General features: G+C 37.9%; 2 protein-coding genes across 2 annotated transcripts in view; both read left to right on the top strand.

Annotated features, from left to right (window-relative positions):
• The first annotated feature begins 3,472 nt into the window (after positions 1 to 3,472).
• LOC148942081 (SREBP regulating gene protein) overlaps positions 3,473 to 21,028 on the top strand; it is a 62,950-nt gene continuing 45,394 nt past the window's right edge. Inside the window, exon 1 of the mRNA XM_089103669.1 lies at positions 3,473 to 3,605. Within this exon, the coding sequence (XP_088959795.1) occupies positions 3,507 to 3,605 (99 nt within the window). The 5' untranslated portion in view covers positions 3,473 to 3,506. The remainder of the gene's footprint in view (positions 3,606 to 21,028) is intronic.
• Positions 3,477 to 21,028, top strand: part of LOC148942082 (uncharacterized protein C15orf61) — a 42,470-nt gene continuing 24,918 nt past the window's right edge. The window contains exon 1 of the mRNA XM_089103670.1: positions 3,477 to 3,605. The gene's annotated coding sequence lies outside the window, so the exon portion shown is untranslated. The remainder of the gene's footprint in view (positions 3,606 to 21,028) is intronic.

Here is a 21,028-nt window from a genome sequence, read left to right on the forward strand (position 1 = left end):
CCTACAAAACCCCAAATGATTTACGTTAATGGTTTGATGAACAAAGGAGAGAAACGGAAATCTAAAGGATAATTACACAAGATGTTAGCGAGTGGTGCTTTCTGTTAGTAAGATGTAGGAAAAAATAAGATTTGAAAAAAATCAAAAAGAAGAAATAACAAGGATATTCAAAGCCATTGAAAATGAAGATGCAATTCCGATACTTTGGTAGAGACCTCGTCTCGACCGTCCTCAGTGCAGAAATAAAAGAAGGAATCCGCCACTTAAAAAGATGGTGATATTAAAAAGATGGGGACGTCTCTTCAAAGTAATGTCATGGTCCCGGATCAACATTAACCCTTAAACAAAAAAATTCAAAAACAAATTTTTGATTCTTATGTATGAGAGGAGCAAGGAGGCTGCCGGAACAGATTCCAAACAAACAGCAGCGATGCAGTCATTTGGGTCACCGAACTTGGAGGCCCAAGATCCGACTTGTTAGTTGCAGAAAGAACAAACAAGCAAAACTAGATTTTTTTGTCAAAATTAGAACTAAACAGAAAAGACAGAAAACATGAAAACAATCACAAAGAATAGAAAGATCAAAAAGCACGCTAAGGCAAGAACCATTTAAGTCTCTTTTTTCTCCTTTTTTTTCATTCCCGGAAAATTAATATAGATTCAAATCACTGTCCCAACTTCTTCATTAATGCAAGCCAGATGTAACTAGTCGCAAGACCACAAAGATGAAGAAGATCCTTTAGTTTCCAGCCATATGTCCGTACCTTTTTGACGGACCCGAGAAGACGTTATTTCACCTTTTGCTTTCATTTTAAGTGACTTAGTAAACAGCTCACTTCTATGCAAATTCAATTCAAGTGGCAAGTCCTTACAAATAGCTATACCACTCGCCTTTAGTTTACGAACGTTCAACGTTACCATTTGAATCTCATTTTCCGATCCTAGTGATAAAAGCACTGGCTTCACCTGTTTTTGCTTACTTTTACGTTGGCGGGAGTTAGTAATATTTGCAGAGCGGGAAGCAAAACGATAGCACTTAGTTATCATTACTGGCTCAGCAATACATAACTTATTCCTGAAGAGGTTTTTCATATTAGTTTCTGGCGTTTTGTTAGATTTTTCATCCGTTAAGCCATGAATCCGCAACCTAAGTTTTCGGTGTTTTACTTCAAGAGTGAGCAGCAGTTTTTCTAGAGGTTCAGATTTAAGCTTCTGATCTTTTAGCATAGATTCAAGTTCACATATTCATGAATCACGCTTCACTGCATCACTTTTTAATGACACAACTTCCGCTGAAATCGAGTCTAATTTACTGAAAAACTCAGCCTGAGACTCAATGATCTTATCCAGTTTGTCGTCAAATAAATTAATAAAGTCGTCAAATGGCAACTGACTGATGTATGACATCATTAAATACTGTTTAAACCACGATGAAAAATCTTCAGTTCATTCCAAACTACTAAGGACTTTAGTACAAAATACTAAAGAATAAGGACTTCAACAATATTGTCATCAAAGTTCTCTCTTCAGTGTGTACAAGTTAATGTGGCTCTGAATTTTTTTATGGATTTAATACCAATAGTCCTTCTTAATTTTATAATCGTATTTGATTTCCCATGGTTAATCAAAACTTCACCAAATAGGATAAAGCGATCCGAAGCAAGACTTAAGACAATGTAACTCGAATGCATGCTCAAATTCGTAAATATGTAGACTGTTCACCAATAGATACACAGGCTGAAATCTTCGGGCTTGGGACTCCAAATTCACCAGTCCTAAATCCATGTTAAAATCTCCCAATCAAAAAATCCCCTCCAATCAAAAAGTATCCCTACAAAACCCCAAATGATTTACGTTAATGATTTGATTCACAAATGAGAGAAACGGAAACCTAAAGGATAATTACACAAGATGTTAGCGAGTGGTGCTTTCTGTCAGTAAGATGTAGGAAAAAATAAGATTTGAAAAAAATCAAAAAGAAGAAATAACAAGGATATTCAAAGCCATTGAAAATGAAGATGTAATTCAGATACTTTGGCAAAGACCTCTTCTCGACCCTCCTCAGTGCAAAAATAAAAGAAGGAATCCGCCACTTAAAAAGACGGTGATATTAAACAGATGGGGGCGTCTCTTCAAAGTAATGTCATGGTCCCGGATCAACATTAACCCTTAAAGAAAAAAATTCAAAAACAAGTTTTTGATTCTTATATATGAGAGGAGCAAGGAGGCTGCCGGAACAGATTCCAATTAAACAGCAGCGATGCAGTCATTTGGCTTACCAAACTCGGAGGCCCAACATCTGAATTGTTAGCTGCAGAAAGAACAAACAAGCAAAACTAGAGCTTTTTTGTCAAAACTAGAACTAAACAGAAAAGACGAAAAACATGAAAACAATCACACAGAATTGAAAGATCAAAAAGCACGCTAAGGCAAGAACCATTTAAGTCTCTTTTTTCTCCTTTTTTTTCATTCCCGGAAAATTAATATAGATTCAAATCACTGTCGCAACTTCTTCATTAATGCAAGCCAGATGTAATTAGTCGCAAGACCACAAAGATGAAAAAGATCATTTAGTTTCCAGCTATATGTCCGTACCTTTATGACGGACCCTAGAAGACGTTGTTTCACCTATCGTTTTCATGTCACGTGACTTAGTCAACAGCTCAGTTCTTCGCATATTCAATTCAAGTGGCAAGTCCTTACAAATAGCTATGCCACTCGCCTTTAGTTTACCAACGTTCGACATTACCACTTGAAACTCATTTTCCGATCCTAGTGATAAAAGCACTGGCTTCACCTGTTTTTGCTTACTTTTACGTTGGTGGGAGTCAGTAATATTTGCAGAGCGGGAAGCAAAACGATAGCACTTAGTTATCATTACTGGCTCAGCAATACATAACTTATTCCTGAAAAGGTTTTTCATAATAGTTTCTGGCGTTTCGTTAGATTTTTCATCCGTTAAGCAATGAATCCACAACTTAAGCTTTCGGTGTTTTACTTCAAAAGCGAGCAGCAGTTTTTCTAGAGCTTCTGATCTTTTAGCGTAGATTCAAGTTCACATATTCGTGAATCACGCTTCATTGTATCACTTTTTAATGACACAATTTCCGCTGAAATCGAGTCTAATTTACTGGAAAATTCAGCCTGAGACTCAATGATCTTGTCCATTTTGTCGTCAAATAAATTAACAAAGTCGTCAAATGGCAACTGCCTGATGTATGACATCATTAAATACTGTTTAAACCACTATGAAAAATCTTCAGTTCATTCCAAACTACTAAGGACTTTAGTACACAATACTAAAGACTAAGGACTTCAACAATATTGTCATCAAAGTTCTCTCTTCAATGTTCTCTTTTGATAAAGTAAAGAACGAAAATCTGGGAGCTATAAAATTCTAGCACTTTGATGCAGCAACTAAAAATTTATGTTTTAAGATATCGCAAAAATGGCCAAATAGTTCAAAATCAAAGCATGCTTGACCCATTTTCCTTGTTTTGAAAAGTATGCAAAAAGCCATCTGTCGTCTCATTCGATCTAGGACGTTTTTGGCAGTTACGTTTGGATCATCTTTTACCTATTGTATCCTGGCACTACTATTCAAGGTCAGTTTGTCTTTCCCATGCTCAATAGGGCAAATTGTGAATCCCAACTCGGAGTTAGGCTAGCCTTGACTTAGGCTACTGCCTTAGCTTCTTATTTCAGTTTCGAAATTTGGTAAAATTCTGGTTGCAGACTCCATGAAAGGAAAAATTCTAGTTTAGCTACCTTTCAGTATCTTGGAAAGGGGTTAGGATAGGAAAATGAAACTTTTAAGGATGGTACTAAGCCTACCACCTAAAGTATGTCCTGGGAAGGTATAGGCTACTATTTGGAAGTACCTACCTCTGATCCTTCTCTCTTTAGAGGGCACTGACCATTGATGATCTTTAAAAATCTTTATGTTAAAAAAGTGAAACCTAGCAAAATAGATCGGTCAATATCTACGAAATCATATTATTGAGTTAGGACAAAAGTGAATACACCATTCGATGCCTTTTTTTATGCTGATTACGAATATAATAAGCATTTCTATCGGAAATGAGTTTCAGCCCCCCCCCTATATCTGCCGATGCCGGGTTTGGTTGGATTGGGTCTTGCCTATTTAGGGGGGGGGGCAGAAATTAATGTCCAAAATAAATGATTATTATATTCTTAATCAGCATAAAAAAAAGACATCAAATGGTGTATTCACTTTAGTCCTTAGTCAATAATATGATTTCGTAAATATTGACCAATAGATCTTCTGCTTAAATAAAGTACAACAAAACTGTTATCAGCTTCACAACTTTGCCCAGTCCCAATTTATAAGGTCTTAAAGATATGCAAATACATTTCCCAAATTAAAAAAAAACAAACTTTGATATGGCTTAAAATTCTACTCAAATTGAAATAATTAGAATTGCATTTTCAGAAACTAAAGCCAGAGGAAAAGAAATTGATAACTGGAAATTAGGATAAAATGTTGTTTTGTCAAAATTCCATTAGGCCTAGGTTACAAACCTGTCAAGTAGGCAAATTTCTAAGACTTATAAATCAGAAGAGGGTTAACATAGCCTAGAAGCTTGGCAATACCTTCCCAGGGTATGTTTTGGTAAATTTCTACCAGATCATATTATTGACTTACAAACAAAGTGAATATACCATTCAATGCCATGTTAATGCTCTTTCCAAATGTAAAAATCATTTTTGTCAAAAATGTATTTTACCCCCACACCTATATACCAATTCTGGGTATATAATTGCACATTAGGGGGGTAGGGGTAAAGTTTAAACTTACCTCCCATTTACATCAATAATAAAATTTGCCCCCCCCCCCCACGGTGCAAATATATACCCTGAATTGGTATATATCGGGGTAGGGGTAAAATTCATTTCTGACAAAAATGATTATTATATTTGGAAAGAGCATAAAAAAGGCATCAAGTGGTATATTCACTTTATTTGTATGTCAATAGTATGATTTGGTAAAAATTTACCTATATTTTTGACCCTGGATTCATTACTAAAAGTTTTGCAGAATAATCATAGTGTACATATTTTGCATAAGGAGAACCCTAAATTTTTTGTCTATTCTCTAAGTCCTGAAAAACATGCTCAAACAAATGCCCAACCACCATTTAACCTAGCCTAACCTAAATGAACCTAATTTCTCACTATTTTTCTGTTAACATATGATACAAGAAATAATAAGATAGTACTGATGGTGTTTAATTTGTATTTAAAAATTACTTTTCAGAAGTTCTTATTTTTCAGAAATTTTTTGAAAAATATAAAACAATGAAAGAAGTGAAGATAAAGGTTCTTCACATTTAAAATGTGTTAACTATGATTATTCTGCATATTATGAAGTAAGAATTGTTTTTTAACATGTTTTCTTATGTGAAGAGTCTTATATAAGCTTATACCCCTGCTAGTGGTAGTGTGACAACTTCAGTTGACTTTCAATTCCCAATTAAGCTTGTAGTCAAACATATGGAAATGAGTCTATAATGGCGGTCTGAACTGTCTGTTCTGTCAACTCATTCTACTATTCTAACACTAAAAAGAAGTTTTGTCTGCTTTCTTCTTTCCAACCAGTTTTTTTGCTATGGCCTCTAGTGTAGCTCAGGAGAGATGAGGAGTAAATTCAGAGATATTTCCTTTACTGAGCTATGAATTAGAGGAACTTACCACTTGGTGCCTTTTTTTGCTGTTTCCAAATACAATATTTGTTTTACCTAAAAATTAAATTTTAAGGCTGGTAAAATCCTAGACAGGCTACTTTTTACTATCTGGGAAAGTGGTTAGGTCTGGAAAATGAAACTTTCAGGGATGGATCTACAAACTAAAGTATGTTCTGGGAAGGTGTTTTAAAGTTCTTACCTCCACTCTTTCTCCTTCTAGAGGGTATTGATCTTTGATGACCTTCAAAAAATGTTACAAAATAGATATTCTGCTTAAATAAAGTAAATAAAAAGTGTTTTCAGCTTCACAACTTTGCATAGTCCCAATTTATGAGTTTTCAAAGATCTGCAAATACATGTCCTAAATCTAGAAAGAACTCATTGATATGGCTTAAAATTCTACTCAAATAATAGGAATTGCATTTTCAAAACCAAAACTAGAGACAAAAAAACTGAAAATTAAGATATTGTTTTGTCAGAATTCCAATAGGCAAGTTTCTAAGACATAGAAATCAGAAGAGGGCTAACATAGTAGCTTGGTAATACCCTCCTAGAATATGTTTTGACCCCTGATTCATTACTAAATGTTTTGTTTTTCTAACCTAACCATTTTCCAAGATAGCAAAAAGTAGGTTGCCTAGAATTCTACCTTAAGCCCTTAATGGACCCTAAAAGATGATACCTTTTTCTCTTTTTTTTGGCCATAGGAAAGAATTGAAATATTGGTTAAAAACATATTATTTAATGATAATTAAATTTTGTTAAAGTCATAGAATCCACAGATATTGATTCATAACAATTCAATTGAATAAACAGTGTATAAATCTTTTAAAAATTGCCCTGTTTACTTTAAACCATTAGCATCACTCTTGTTTAAACCTACACCCCTTTAAATTGAATTGACTGTGATGAAATCAAGAACTAGAAACCATGGGATATATATAATTTGGGTTATATATTTGCACATTTTTTTTTTGGGGGGGGGGGATAAAGTATAGGGGATCTGCAGTTGGAATGTGTTAACTACAATTATTCTGCATATTATGACATACGAATTGTTGTTTTTAATCTTTTCTACAGCCAAAAATAAGAGAAAAGAGGATCATTAAGAGTCCATGAAGGGCTTAAAATCGAATTTCTAAGTAAAACAGCTGTTATATTCAGGAAGGGCATAAGAAAAGATATTGAGTGGTATGTTCACATAATTCATAGCTTAGTAATACAAATCTCTAAAATTACAAGAAGGCTGGGGCAAATCTCCAGCATTTTTATTTAGGGTGCAAGAGGGGTCCATAACTGGAGAGTCAAGGGACATGGGATACATAATAATATTTTTCTCCTCATTATTGGGGGGGGGGGACGGTCCTGACATGGACAGTTCCTACTGACAAGGGCTGTGTCCACTTTCTTTACCACACATAGTTGTCTTGTGATAAATATGTGCTTAATAAGCCCAAAGGTTCAATTAGCCTTAGCAACCTGTGCTTGCATGTGGCTATGAAACTTTAATTTGTTATCAGTAATAACTCCTAGGTTCTCCCCTTTACTTACTGCTTGAAGTTGTTCACCCTTAATGTAGTGTTCTACCAAATTATTAGTTTATTAAACCCAGGCATCTAGAACAAAAAACATAATAAGCAACTGGAAGCATAATAACAACAAAAGCATGATAAGCAACTAGACCCTGAAGCTGCGCCAAAAAGTCGGCGGCGTGCCGCCGAAAAAAAAACGGCGGCGCGCCGCCGAGCTTGCATCAGCGCGCTGATGCTGCCGCTGATTCTATTGGTGGCGGCGTCACTAATACGCCGCCGTTTTTTTTTTTTTTCTCTCTTTTTTGGTTATCGATATCGACCTCCGGGCTTCAACCATCATCCCGGCTATTCTGTTTCTTAAAAATAAATACTGTCATCTTGGGCTCGCCATGTATATCGGTTCATAGGAAGGAAAAGAAGAAATTTTTCTTGAAACAAAAATTCTACCTTCCAATTTAAAATTCTGTTCATTTTTCTTTCTGATTTTTCGAATGAAAAGAGGTAGGTAAAAGAGCATTAGGCAATTCAGGATGTTGTCATAGGCAGCGCAATCGAGTTGTCTATGTAAAGAACAATGTTGGCACAATGTATTATTTATTTTTTTTTTTTTTTTTTCTATACCAGGGCAATTCGTATCGAAGGAGTTGTCGTAGAAACTTCAAAAAGAGCTCATTCGATTGGAAATTAGAATAGCTAGTGCCCTTTTTAATAGCCGAAAGTGATTGAAAGGCAGCTAACACCCCTTCCAAGCCCACCGTTTCCCCAAACACATTGAATCAAAATATTAAGATAGCCATTTTGTTCAGAGTAACTGATTTCCCGAGAGAAAATATGTTTTTTGAGGAGGTTACTCCCCCACAACCCTTAGGGCAAGGGTTTTGTAGTTATACCCTGGAGGTATATAAGAACGATGTTGGCACAATGTATTATTTATTATTTTTTCGTTTAGACCAGGGCACTTCATATCAAAGAAGTTGTCGTAGAAACTTCGAAAAAGGCTCATTCAATTAGAGATTGGAGTGGCTTGTGCCCTATTTAATAGTCAAAAATGATTGGAAGACAACTAACACCCCTTCCACGCCCACCATTTCCCGAAACACATAGAATCAAAATTTTGAGATAGCCATTTTGTTTAACGTAGTTGAAAGTTCTGGAAATTAGGTCTTAGAGGATGACAACCACCCTCACAGCCCTTAGGGTAAGGGTTATAATTTATGCCCTGGGGGCATATACGGTGTTTATAGAAAGCGTTGTCGTAGAAACTCAAAAAGGGATCATTAGTTTGGAAATCGAAAAGCCTAGTGCCCTTTTTAATAATCGAAAGTGATTGGAAGGCTTGACATTTTTATAGTAGAGATCGATGAGGGTATAATGTATCATTTTTTTGTTGTTGTTGTTTTTTAGACCAGGGCACTTCGTATCGAAGGAGTTGTCGTAGGAACCTCGAAAAGGGCTCATTCGATTGAAAATAGAAAGGGCTGATGTCCTTTTTAATAGTCAAAAGTGATTGGAGGTAAACTAATCCCCCAACCCAGCCCAACCCCCCATATTCCTTTTTGTTTAAAAAGTAAAAGTTTGCGTAAGATTTAATAAAAAATCACTTTGTTTTTTCTAAATACCAAAAGGGTATCTAAGCAATATATCAATAAAGACTGAGGGTATTATGTTCAAACTTTAAGGGCTTCTTCTGCTCTTAAAATTTGACCAAATCAAAATAGCGTAAGTGTATCCAAGCTATCAAAGAAAGTAAAAAAAAATTTTTGCGAATGTTATCAAGTTTTCCATTTCAGCTCAACTAGAGGAGGTATGAGACTAAATTAAACACTACTATTTGTGTCCAGATTTTTATAAGGGTCTATGTTGTTAAATTTTTCTGAAAATTGTTTTCCAGCATACAAATAGCAGGCCAAACTATAAATTCTTAAAAAAACGAAAAGATTTAAAGTATGATTTTCTTTTTCCCTGAAAAGACTATGTCAATATAAAGCGAACAGAAATTAATTAAAAAAACTGTTTCCAAAAAATAAGATTTTTCAAAGAAAAGTAAAGAACTCCATTAAACCAAAAATGAGCAAAGTTAAAATCAAATAATCTACCAAGCGTGAAACTACCACAAATCAGCATCGATAAATAAATGAAACCCAAAACGAGCAGAAATTATAATAAATAACCGAGTCAAACTCAAAACCAGCAGAAATTAACATAAATTGGGCTTAAAACCCCTATGCCTTCCCAAGGCCAGAACATAATTTGTACTTTACTGACAAAAATACAAATGAATATGCATTGTCAGTTTAATATACATATACTGATATTTAGTAATCAAAATGATAATATTATTTGATTTAAAGTTATAAAAGTAAAAACATTTATATTTTTTCAGTAAAGTGAAAATTATGTTCTGGCCTTGGGAAAGCATAGGCTAGGGATTTTGAGCCCAACTTATGTTAATTTCTGCTCGTTTTGAGTTTGACTCAGTTATTTATTGTTATTTTTGTTCGTTTTGGGTTTCATTTATTTATCGATGCTGATTTGTGGTGGTGTCCTGCTTGGTAGATAATCTAGAGCTAGTATAGGAACATATCCACAGAAATGAATTACATTTTTTTTGCACAGCGAGCAAATCATACTGAAGTTGAAGTAACCTTAAAATTTGACATTAAAAATCATAGCTTGGCCACTTCTTTCAGAAAATAATTTCGAAGGGCTATTTCGTGTTGACAAGAAAAGAGGGTAAAGGTGCAGTTTAGTTCTCCCCGTAGTGTAGGGCGCAAGAGCCCTCTGGTAAAGGTGCAGGTTTGTCCTCCCTTATTAAACAACTTATTTCAGCAGATACAAAGAAGAAGCCCATTTGCGGCATTCTGTGGGACCCCAAGGTTCAATACTAGTATCAGATCCCGCGAGTGGCAGTTTACGCTCGTCAAGTTCTGGCTGTACCGACCACATGTGCCCCAGCTAAACGGCTTTTTAGCACGACAGGACTGGTAGTGACTGCAAAAAGATCAATGGCTCCAGGTAGAGTGAACAAACTCACTTTTGTTACATCAATTGTAACTGAAGTGATGTAACCGTTGATTTAAAATTGTTGGTGTTGTTAACCCATGGTATCTGATTTGTATACAGTGTTTTTTGATGTTGTTATTTTTTTTTTTTTTCACTTCCTTTTTGTATGTATTTGATGAACAGGAGATGTTTGAACTTAAAAATTTGAAAGTTATAAACACATTAGCCCAAATCATTAACAAGAAGGAAATAACTAAACACGGGATTTTATAGGAACAATGCGATGTTAAACATAAACACATCATAGGTTTCCCTGGGTCTAGTGGCTAAAAATGAGAATTCTACTTGGTCTGATCAACGGTGAACATAAACACTTTCTGCACGGCCCAACAAATTCCTGTTTTGTCATATTGTTCTTGTATGTTTTTAGCCAACCATTTAAAAATCCTTACTAAAATCAAGGTTGAACGTGCTTGGTGAAGTGGAATTTTTATCATTATTTTTAATCAGAAAAATCGGCGCGCCGTGGCGCCGTGCCGGTCTAAAATCGGCGGCGCACCGCCAAAAAAATTTCGGCGCGTCTGGTGGCGCGCCGCCGCCGATACTGAATCACACATTTGCCGCCGTCATTTCGGCGTGGCGCGGCTTCGGAGACTAGCAACTGCAAGCATATACAAGCACTAGATGCGTAAGCAAAGCAATCATGCATGATATTACATCCTCCTTCTTCTATAATTCAAGATTAACATTGCTTACAGCCAGTGGAGGATGAACTATTGGTACTGTTACTAACATCCACAAGAGAAGGCTCTAGACTTGCTTCTCCTGGACCTCTACAACATGGACAAGAACAATAAGGAGCTAAGCATGTGGTACTGCTAGCAAACATATCTGGGAGAAGGCGCTTGGCTCACTCCTCACCAGGCAATATATACACTATATACATACCACTTTTCTTCTTTTGAGAGTTGGGTAAGGTCATAAGTTTAGTTTGATTGGTGGCTTAATTTGCCTTCCATATCTGGTTTGGGTCACTGGTGCCTGTGCTGATGTGCTATCTTTAATTGGGTTTGGGCTGTTGGTGGCATGGGGCAGGGTTATTCTGTTGGGTGAGTTGATGTTGGATGATGCTGTAGGCAGTGTTGCATCTGTACAAGGTAAGTCAGATGTTGGATTGATCACTGATGGAATGGTAGTGCCCACTGTAATGCCTGCTTTGTACATGGGTCAATGGCAAGGTATTTGATATGTGCTTCCAATTCCTCTGTAGGATGGTTCCAGCTTTGGTTGCAATATGGAACGATCTGGGGCGAGCTGCTGGCGTTATGATGGTGGCAGTGCTCCACTGACTATCTGTTTGTTTCTGGTAAGCCGCAATGTCACCTGAATGGGGTGTGGGCTGAGACTTGGCATGTTTGTAATGCTGCAATTTCTGTTTTGATTGTGCCTCTTTCCTCTTCAAAAGTCATTTGTTGGTAGCAACAACCTGTTTCTACAGGTGTTTTTCTGTGCGAGGTAAGGTGGAGCATAATTGGCAGCTCATCAGTAGCTGCACAGGAGGGGCATAGCTGTCTATATGTGTGCTCCTGTATTCTTGGAGACCCAGGTATGACTCATCTCCACCTTTAGTTGCATTGGTAAAGATGTTCTTGCATGTGTGATTAGCCTTTTCTACCAACCTGTTGGACTGAGGGTAGATAAGGCTAGACTTCTTGTGTTTTTCATCCCAGTCCTCTACAAATTGTTTAAACTCTGAGAATGTGTATTGTGTTCCATTGTCTGACATGATGGTATGATGAATGCCATGTTGGGCAAAATGTGTTTTGAGTTTGTTGGAGACATTCAGTGGACGTTAAGTTCCTCAGCCTGTCAACTTCAAAAAAACGGCTATGGTAGTCAACTGTTATGAGGTATTTTCCTTTGTTCCAATCAAAAATGTCTCAGGCTACCTGCTGCCATGGCGCTAATGGAATCTGTGAGTTTATCAGAGGCTCTTTCTGATTGTTGTGGCTGTGTTTCTGGCAGGCTGGACAATTTGTGATTAGGGCTTCAATGTCACTGTTCATCTTTGGCCAGTAAAAAAGCATTGTGGCACGTTGTTTTGGTGGAGCTGTGAGGTGTGGAGCTGCTTGATGATGTTGGGTTTCATCTTCAGGGGAATAACAATTCTGTCGCCCTTGAACATGATGCCATTCATATATGATAATTCGTGCTGAAGGTTCCGGTATGCAAGAAAATTTGTAGCACATTGTTTGTGAGCTGGGCCACCCAGCTTGGATGGCTTCCTTGAGACCAATCAGGTGTTCATCTTCCTTGGTGCGGAGTTGTATTTCCTCAAGTGTTGTATCACAAACAGGAAGAAAACATACAATCTGGTGGACATACACTTTGATTTTTCTATGGAGCTTCTTGTCAACAATAGGGAGGTGCAGCCTTGATAGTGTGTCTGCAGCTGTAATTTCGATCCCTTGTCTGTAGACAAACTCCAGATCATAGGGTTGAATCTGGAGCATCATTTGTTGGACTCTGGCAGAGGTTTTTTGAAGTGGACTTTGGAGGATAGTCTCAAGTGGATGTTGGTCTGTTGTTACTTTTACATGCCTGCCATATATGAAGTGGTGGAAGTGCTTGCAACTAAATACTATTGCATATAGCTCCTTCTCCAGTTGTGACTATTTCTGTTCAGCTTTGCTGAGAGAGTATGATGCATATGAAATGACATTACCGTCTGACAAGATATATGCTCCTAGACCATATGACAAAGCATCCACAGTGAGATCAATTGACTTGCATGAGTAGTCAAAGTGTGCTAAGTTTGAGACTGTTGAATCTTTGATATTTTTCAAGACTCTGTTGTGTTCCTTTGCCCAAGTAAATCTTGTGGATTTGCTGAGTTGACATAGGATTTTGTTCTGTGTTGATAGGTTTGGAATGTATTTTGCATAGTAGTTTAACTTTCCCAACAGGGTTGCAAGTTCTTCGAGTGTTTTTTTGCGTGCACATGTTGTTGATGGCTTTGAGTTTGTCAAGATCTGGCTGCATTCCTTGTTCACTAATAACATGTCTAAAGTAGGTCACACTTGTTGCACTAAAGTGACATTTCTCTTTGTTGAATCTGATGCCCTTTTCTCTTGCTCTCTCTAGTATAGCTGTCAATCACCTATTATGTTCCTCAATGGTTGACCCAAAAACTAGAAGATTATCAATGATGACAGCAAAACCGTCTAGTCCCTCAAAAACCTCTTCAATTCTTCTTTGGAACTCATCCTGGGCTGATATGATGCCAAATGGTATCCGTTTGAAATGGTATTTGCCAAAGATGGTGTTGAATGTGGTTAGATCTGCAGATTCATCATCTAAGACTAGTGACTGACACCCTGATCTTGCATCCAACTTGCTCAAATACTTTACTCCATGGAGTTTGGATGTGACATCTTCTAGGGAGGGAATATGGTGCAATGGTCTTTGGATTGTTTTATTTAAATCAACAGGGTCAATACATATTTGTAGACTGCCATCCTTTTTTCTACAGCAACCATCAAATTAACCCAGTCAGTTGGTTTGGAGATTTTTTCAATTATACCTTGTTCTTCCATGCGATTAAGTTCTGCTTCTAGCTTTCCTCAAAGTGATGATGCGATTCTTCTTGCTGGGTATGCTGTAGGGACTGTGTTGTCCTTCAGGTACAAATGGCACTCTGCATCTAGCTTTCCTATTCCTTGGAAAACGTCTTTGTAGTTGCCAACTATATCATCCACTTTTGTCCTGTCAAATACATGCAGGATGTTGCAAGTCTTTTCTTCAACTTTACTGACATTCAAGACAAGTTTCACTATGTTCAGATCAATGCTTGACAAGAATCCAAGAATTGGCACCAGTGTTGCCAATGCTTTGAGATAAATTGTACCAGTTATCCGGTCGAAGTTGTACCACAAGAGATAAATTTGTACCATCTGAACAGTAGGTTAAAAATTCGCCACTCGCGTTGCTTTGTGACGCTAGCCGGTAGTTATGTTTAGTTGATTTTGCTGAAAACTGAGGAAAAGTTTTAGGGCAAGAGCTGGAAAAATGTACCGAAGGCAGTAGCTTGAAATATGATGAATGCTTCTATAGACTTTCTCAGCTTGACAATATAGCAGTACCAAACCACTAAAAGCATTTTAGAAGAAGGTTTCAGTAAAATTTTCTGAAAGCGTTCTTGAAGCTGATTGTTGGGATTAATCCTTTTTTTTGAAATTTTTGGCATTAAGTCAAATAATGGATAAAGTCAGAAAGCCAATAACGTAGTGTCAACAGCTTATAATCCACCTATAGGATGAGTAACGAGCGCCAGAAGCTAAAAAAACATCAGCAATCATGCCATGAAAGTGACTATCACCACAGATTCCCATAGGTCCACAGACTAGGCTACCCACCGGCGAGTTACATGTTGACCACATAATTCACTGGTCATTTTACTTAAGTTCTTGGTCGATTCTATTAATCAGAACTAAATTAATTTAACAGAAGTATTTTGACTATATTGCAGAAAAAATCAGCTTAAACCATACAAAAGTAGTAAAATTGTAACTTTCTTCTTCTTTTTCACAGCAGGCGGGCTTTTCAGTTGATACTATGTAGCCCTTTTCGTTTTGCTTCACTCTGTGGGCTACAGAGCTACTGGCTTGGTTGTGGTTGTCTCTTATTTATTAGATATTCTCAGATATCTTTCAGTAGGTCTTTCGACTCAAGGAGTTCAAATATAAGATGATAGATATCGATTTCTGTGCTCTGTGTGCAGGTATAGTTGGCTAGGCTCTTGGCTGATAGTGAGATTTTGTGGTTTTTGAAGCAAAAAAAAGAAATATTTCTTCTTCTTCTTCTTCTATTTCACAAAAAAAATTAAAAAAAAATCAGCAGAAAAAATCACAGAAAAAAATCAGCTTAAACCATACAAAAGTAGTAAAATTGTAACATTTCTTCTTCTTTTTCACAGCAGGCGGGCTTTTCAGTTGATACTATTTAGCCCTTTTCCTTTTGCTTCACTCTGGGGGCTACAGAGCTACTGGCTTGGTTGTCTCTTATTTATTAGATATTCTCAGATATCTTTCATTAGGTCTTTCGACTCAAGGAGTTCAAATATAAGATGATAGATTTCGATTTCTGTGCTCTGTGTGCAGGTATACTTGGCTAGGCTCTTGGCTGATAGTGAGATTTTGTGGTGTTTGAAGCACTTTAACAGTATACAATGCAAGGTATGCTGTGCAGACGTCAGCATATTACATTCAAATGGTCAATTGTTTCATTATTCATAATACAATACCTGCAAAGAGGGGACAGGGAAACTGAACCACTTGAATTAGGAAACTGATACAAGAATGCAAGAAAATTTAGTCCATTTGTTCCAGAACGAATTCTATGATAAATTTTAGAAAAATACTTATTGGGAAATGGGGAAATAGTAGGATTTTTCTTATCAAAGATAATATCTGATAGTCTCCATTGGTAAATATCTCTAATGGGGATTGGTCTCCCACTTGGCTGGTCAATATTTATAACATTTTTTACTATTTCATCAACCTGATGATTACCACTTACACCAGAGTGGCTATGAATATACTGAAGATAAGTTCTTATGCCACTTGAAGCAAGATTATCTATAGTACTAAGACAATGATAAGTTTCAATATCCAGCTTATACTGAGGAGCTGAAGACAGCAGATCAAGGCTTGATAAAGAGTCAGAATAAACTACAATATTATTTGAATTAGCAATCAAAGGTTTATTTTCCATAAGGTGTTCTAATGCGATGATTATGGCATTTAACTCAGCAGATATTATAGATACATTATTATACAATCTCTCACTCAGTGCAAGTTTCAGGAGAGGAAGGAAAGCACCACTTGCTACCTTCTCATTCATTTTGGACCCATCAACAAAGATTTGGAAATGGTTTTTATAAGTAATTATATTAAGTTCAGCGAATTTCTTCTGGACAAAAGCAATAGGGGTTAAATCTTTAGTCCACTTTGAGAAATCAGTATTTATTACGGGGATTGACCAAGTCCCTGGAGGGGATTGGGGGAAAGTAGGTGCAATAGACTTTATGGGTACAGGGAACTTCTTCTGAATATTGGCATACTCATCTGCAATGCCTCTATACATGGTTGGATTTCCTAGCCAATTATGTAGGGTGTGTGAGCTATTGGATTCAAATTTTGTAAGATGTTTTATCAAGAGGAAGCTACGTCTCTCCCTTATTGTTGTTAATCCACTCTCCATAAGCAGAAACTTGGTGCTTGTGGGTTTCCTAAGACCAAATATGAGATGTATTATATTGTTTTGTATTGTTTCAATTTTTTGCATCTGGGTCTTTGCACATGCACCATAGACGATGAGCCCATAGTCAATATGGGGTCTTATATGTGATTTATAAAACTGGAGTAAGGTTTTCTCCTTTACTTCCCCAGGGTGTGGAAAGAAGTCTTTTTAGTATACTTGTTTTTCTATAGCATTTTTTTATTGTGTTTGAAATGAGGAGGTGGAAATTAAGTTTTTGGTCAAGCATGAGACCTAGGTAATTAATATGATTATCTTCTGAAATAGTTGTTCCATTTAGAGTTAGTCTTGCATTAACATGATTTCGCTTTCGGTGAAATTGGATTATTTTAGACTTGGTAGGTGCAATGGGTAAATCTGAATGTTGAGAGAGTTTTTCAAATTGGAAAAGTGACTTTTGCAGCTTTGACTCTGCAATCTCAAAGGTGTTGCCAGATGACCATAGTACCAGATTATCAGCATAATGTAGATTCGTGTGGGGGAGGTTCATGTCCCAGAGATATAGGGCAAAGAGGAGGCAGCTGAGGACTGCTCCCTGAGGAAGGCCTTTGGTTATTGTCTTTTGGAGTGAAGAGGCTGAACCTACACAAACAATGAAAGTTCGCAATTCTATGAAAGATTTTATAAAAGATACTTGCTTGGGGGGTAGTCCAAGGTTTGCAAATTTATTTAAAAGGATTTGGTGGTTCACATTGTCATATGCCCCTTCGAAATCTAGGAAAGCTGCAACTAGGACATTATTTTTTGAGAATGATTCATTTATTGCATTTGTTAACAATATGAAAGCATCTGTTGAGGAACGGTGTTTCCTGAAACCAGATTGAGTGTGAGGGATAATATTATTTTTTTCAACAAACCAGAGGAGTCGGTAATAGATCATTTTCTCCATTATAGATCGGTAATAGATCTATGTTATATACAGAGTTATTGTAGCTGAGTTTGCATCTTTGCCCTTAATGGGATAAAGATTCTGCATTACCTTGAGGTTATTTCCATATAGATTTTTACACTCTAATTCTAGATTTTTAGTTGAGTAGTAGTTGAGGGACCTTCTATAATTCCTAGTATAGGTATTTCTCTCTGGGTATTCTCACCAGCACTATCTTCTTTTTTTCTTATATAGACTGGCACGCCATCTATTCTGCTATTTTCATATAGCGTCATCTTTGTTGCCATCACTGTTTCTTCTGAATAAGTGAAGTTACATAGTTGCCAAATATTGCATAGCTGCCAAATTTAGACAGCATATTTTGCCATTTTCGGCGATAAAATTCGGGCTGCATTTTTCGGAGATAGCCTGTGCAGAAGTGAGCAACAACGAACATTCAAGAGGCCGTACAGTACTAGCGGGATTTTTTATCCTTAAACTGCTGGGATAAGGTGATTCGTGTGTTGCACTTCCCACGGGTCGTATCTACCGCTAAATCTTTAAAGCCTTAATTGCTCGCGGGTTGCGTAATAATCATTCCGTAGCAAAATGGCGAGCGTGAAGCTTGTGTTAAATGCTGTACTGAACTTTGTTGAGCGGGCGATGAAGGCTGGAAACCCGATAGACAGTATTGTCAAAAGTGCGGTTTCACATTTCTCCGATGCGGATATATTGGAAGTGAAAAAGGTGATTTGGGATGAAGCCGAATATGCGACGAGAGTGACTGCAAGAGACAAAAGTTCGGATAATGTCATTGACATAATGAAAGTTTTTAAGCTGTGTGACGAAAAAAATATTTCGCTCCCGTGGTTCGTATTATACCAACCTGATGACGTACCGATTATTCCAGGCAAAATAAGTGCAACTTTGACGAGACAAGTGGGAGAGCTATGCCGATAGTTCGACAGTTTCGTCGAGTCTGAGTACCAGCTGCGCAATCCCTATCAATCGCGAGAGAACAACGGAAAGCATTAACAGACTTAAGCCATAGTTCTCACAAATTCGCCCCAAGGATTGACTGATCCCGAATCCCGGAACGACTACTTGATTTGACTTTGCGGACAGACCAGCAATGACACTGTTAAACTGAGGCCTCTTAAAAGTGATTGGAGCTTTCCCGTTATAAACACAGCGACCACTGATTCCATTTCACAGGCTCTTACAGGTACCGATAATTTCATTGTCGCGAGAGTAAAAAGCCCCTCTTTCTTCGGGATAATTCGCCACGTCCCTGCTAGTATTTCAGAAGAGGACTTGCGCAGTTTAGTGTCGAAATGTGTCGAAGCTTCTGGAATAGGCAAAACCAGGTCATTCAAACTGAAGTTTGATTCGCGTGAAGACCTACAGAGTGCAATCAAGTTTCCCCCCGTGATTGGGTATGAGCGGCTGCCGAATCACGAATACAAATTTATGCCATTCCAGTGCTACAAGTGTCAATGCTTCGGCGACGCAGCAAGGACATATCCAAATCCGCCAAAGTGCTCCCGTTGCGCTGGGAAACACTCCAGCTCAAAGGACAATCCCTGCCAGAACCCCCTCAAATGTGCTCTATGTGGTTCGGCAAACCATCCCTGTTACAGTTTTAAATGCCCTGAAGCACAGAAAGCGTTAAAACAATGAATAATCTTGAACTTAAAGTTGTATCATGGAACATGAATGGTGGAGTTCTGGCTAAACTACCTCTGGTTGAGCAATTAGTACAAGAATATGACGTAGTCTGTCTACAGGAGCACTTTCTTACAACAGAAGGACTTCAACTTCTTGAGGTCAATGACAGCTCCAGCGTATTGAGTGTTCCTGCAAAGCGTTCTGGCAGAGATAGAACCTCTGGTGGTATTTCAATACTGATACGCAGAAGTCTTAATCCTTCCTTGTACAAGCAGTCTGATTTCTTCGTCGGTGTCCGAATTGCTGATACAGCCCTATTCTGTGTATATATGCCCACGGATTATCGTGACGATGAATCTGATGCAAGATTCAATTTTGCTTGTGGACAGATTTGTGGAGCAGTTGACGGATGTGTTACGCAAAAACTGTCATGCATTGTAACCGGAGACATGAACTGTAACCTGTGCGACAACAGCCCGAGAACTCAGGTTCTGGTTGCTGCCTGTGAAAGTCTCCGTGTACTTGAAAATGACCTGGACTACTCGTATGTACACAACTCCGGCTCTGTATCCTCCCTTGACTCAATACATTGCTCTGCAGATGTGAAGACAAACGGAAAATGTAGGGTAAAATTAAGCATCTTTGCTTCCAACCACCTACCTATCTTAAATATGGTCTATGTCACTAATAAACCTACTCGCCCGATGTATGTCACCCTAAATAGGTGGTAATATCTGAGTGGGGAAAACCCGACTCTGCGCTTTTCAAGTCCGTGTATGATAATATACTTGAAAAGATAAAGGTCCCATTTCAACTGCTTCAGCAAGGTTCGCCTGTTCCCGATAATGAGAAGCAGATACTCCTCAACAATTACTGTGCAGAAATTACACATGCCCTACGCTGTACCGAAAAGGCTGCAGTTCCGACACGAAAAGTTCGAATCGGAAGTGAATATCCACAGTGGTCTCAGAATGTACAGTTGTCCGAGTCTTGTAGTCGATCTAAATTCTGGTATACACTATGGAACGAGTGCGGGCGCCCTCGTCAAGGTGTCTTGAATGATATCAGGCTAGATACTAAGCGAAAGTTCGCCAAGACCCTTGCTAAACGCCGAACCGACTTAATGGACCAGAATTACAAAGTGCTTGAAGGTGACCCAAATGCAGTCTGGAAGTATATTAAAAAGAAAAGGAGTCCGAAATCTCGCAAAGAAGAAATTTTGCCAAGTGAAAGTGATTGGAATAAATATTTCACCGACGAATTCTCACCGCCGAACAAGGCTCTCGAGGAAGAGTTCGAAAAAGAGCTCGACTCCCTCCTAGCGTCAAATGACCGAAGTGTCGGGTTTGTTGTTACTGTCTCTAGTATCCGTCATATGCTATCTAAACTGAAAAAGAAGTATTCTCGAGGTGATGAGAATATTTGTGGAATGCATCTGGATATTGGGGGTGACAGTGTGTTAAATCACCTTGCTCTTATGTACCAGATGATCTTTAACTGCGGTCTTGTCCCCGATGTTTTCTGTGTTGGCGTCGTTACACCAGTTCCCAAAAAAGGGAATGATCCCAGGAACTGTTCATCATACCGCCCCATAACTGTTGCGCCGGTATTCTGCAAACTCATGGAAATGCTTGTTTTTGGTGACCTAAGTGAAGCTTGTTATACTCCCGATTCGCAATTCGGGTTTAAGAGTGGTACTAGTCGCGAGCATGTTCATTCGTTGATAGCTAATCTTTTACTCAGTGCTCACGATAATAATGATACACTTGTTCTAGCAAGCCACGATGTACGTAGAGCATTCGACTCCGGTATCCACGCACATATACTTAGTTCTGCTTGCAAACGCGGAGTTAACTGTTCGGTTGTCGTTGTATGGAGGAGCATGTATAGGAGACTGAGAGTGAAGATTAAAGTCCCCACTCATCGCGGTATGG

This window comes from Artemia sp. Qi Xiang Cuo, chromosome 17 (assembly GCF_049724085.1).
Source record: "Artemia sp. Qi Xiang Cuo chromosome 17, ASM4972408v1, whole genome shotgun sequence".
NCBI classification, from domain to species: Eukaryota; Metazoa; Arthropoda; class Branchiopoda; order Anostraca; family Artemiidae; genus Artemia; species Artemia sp. Qi Xiang Cuo.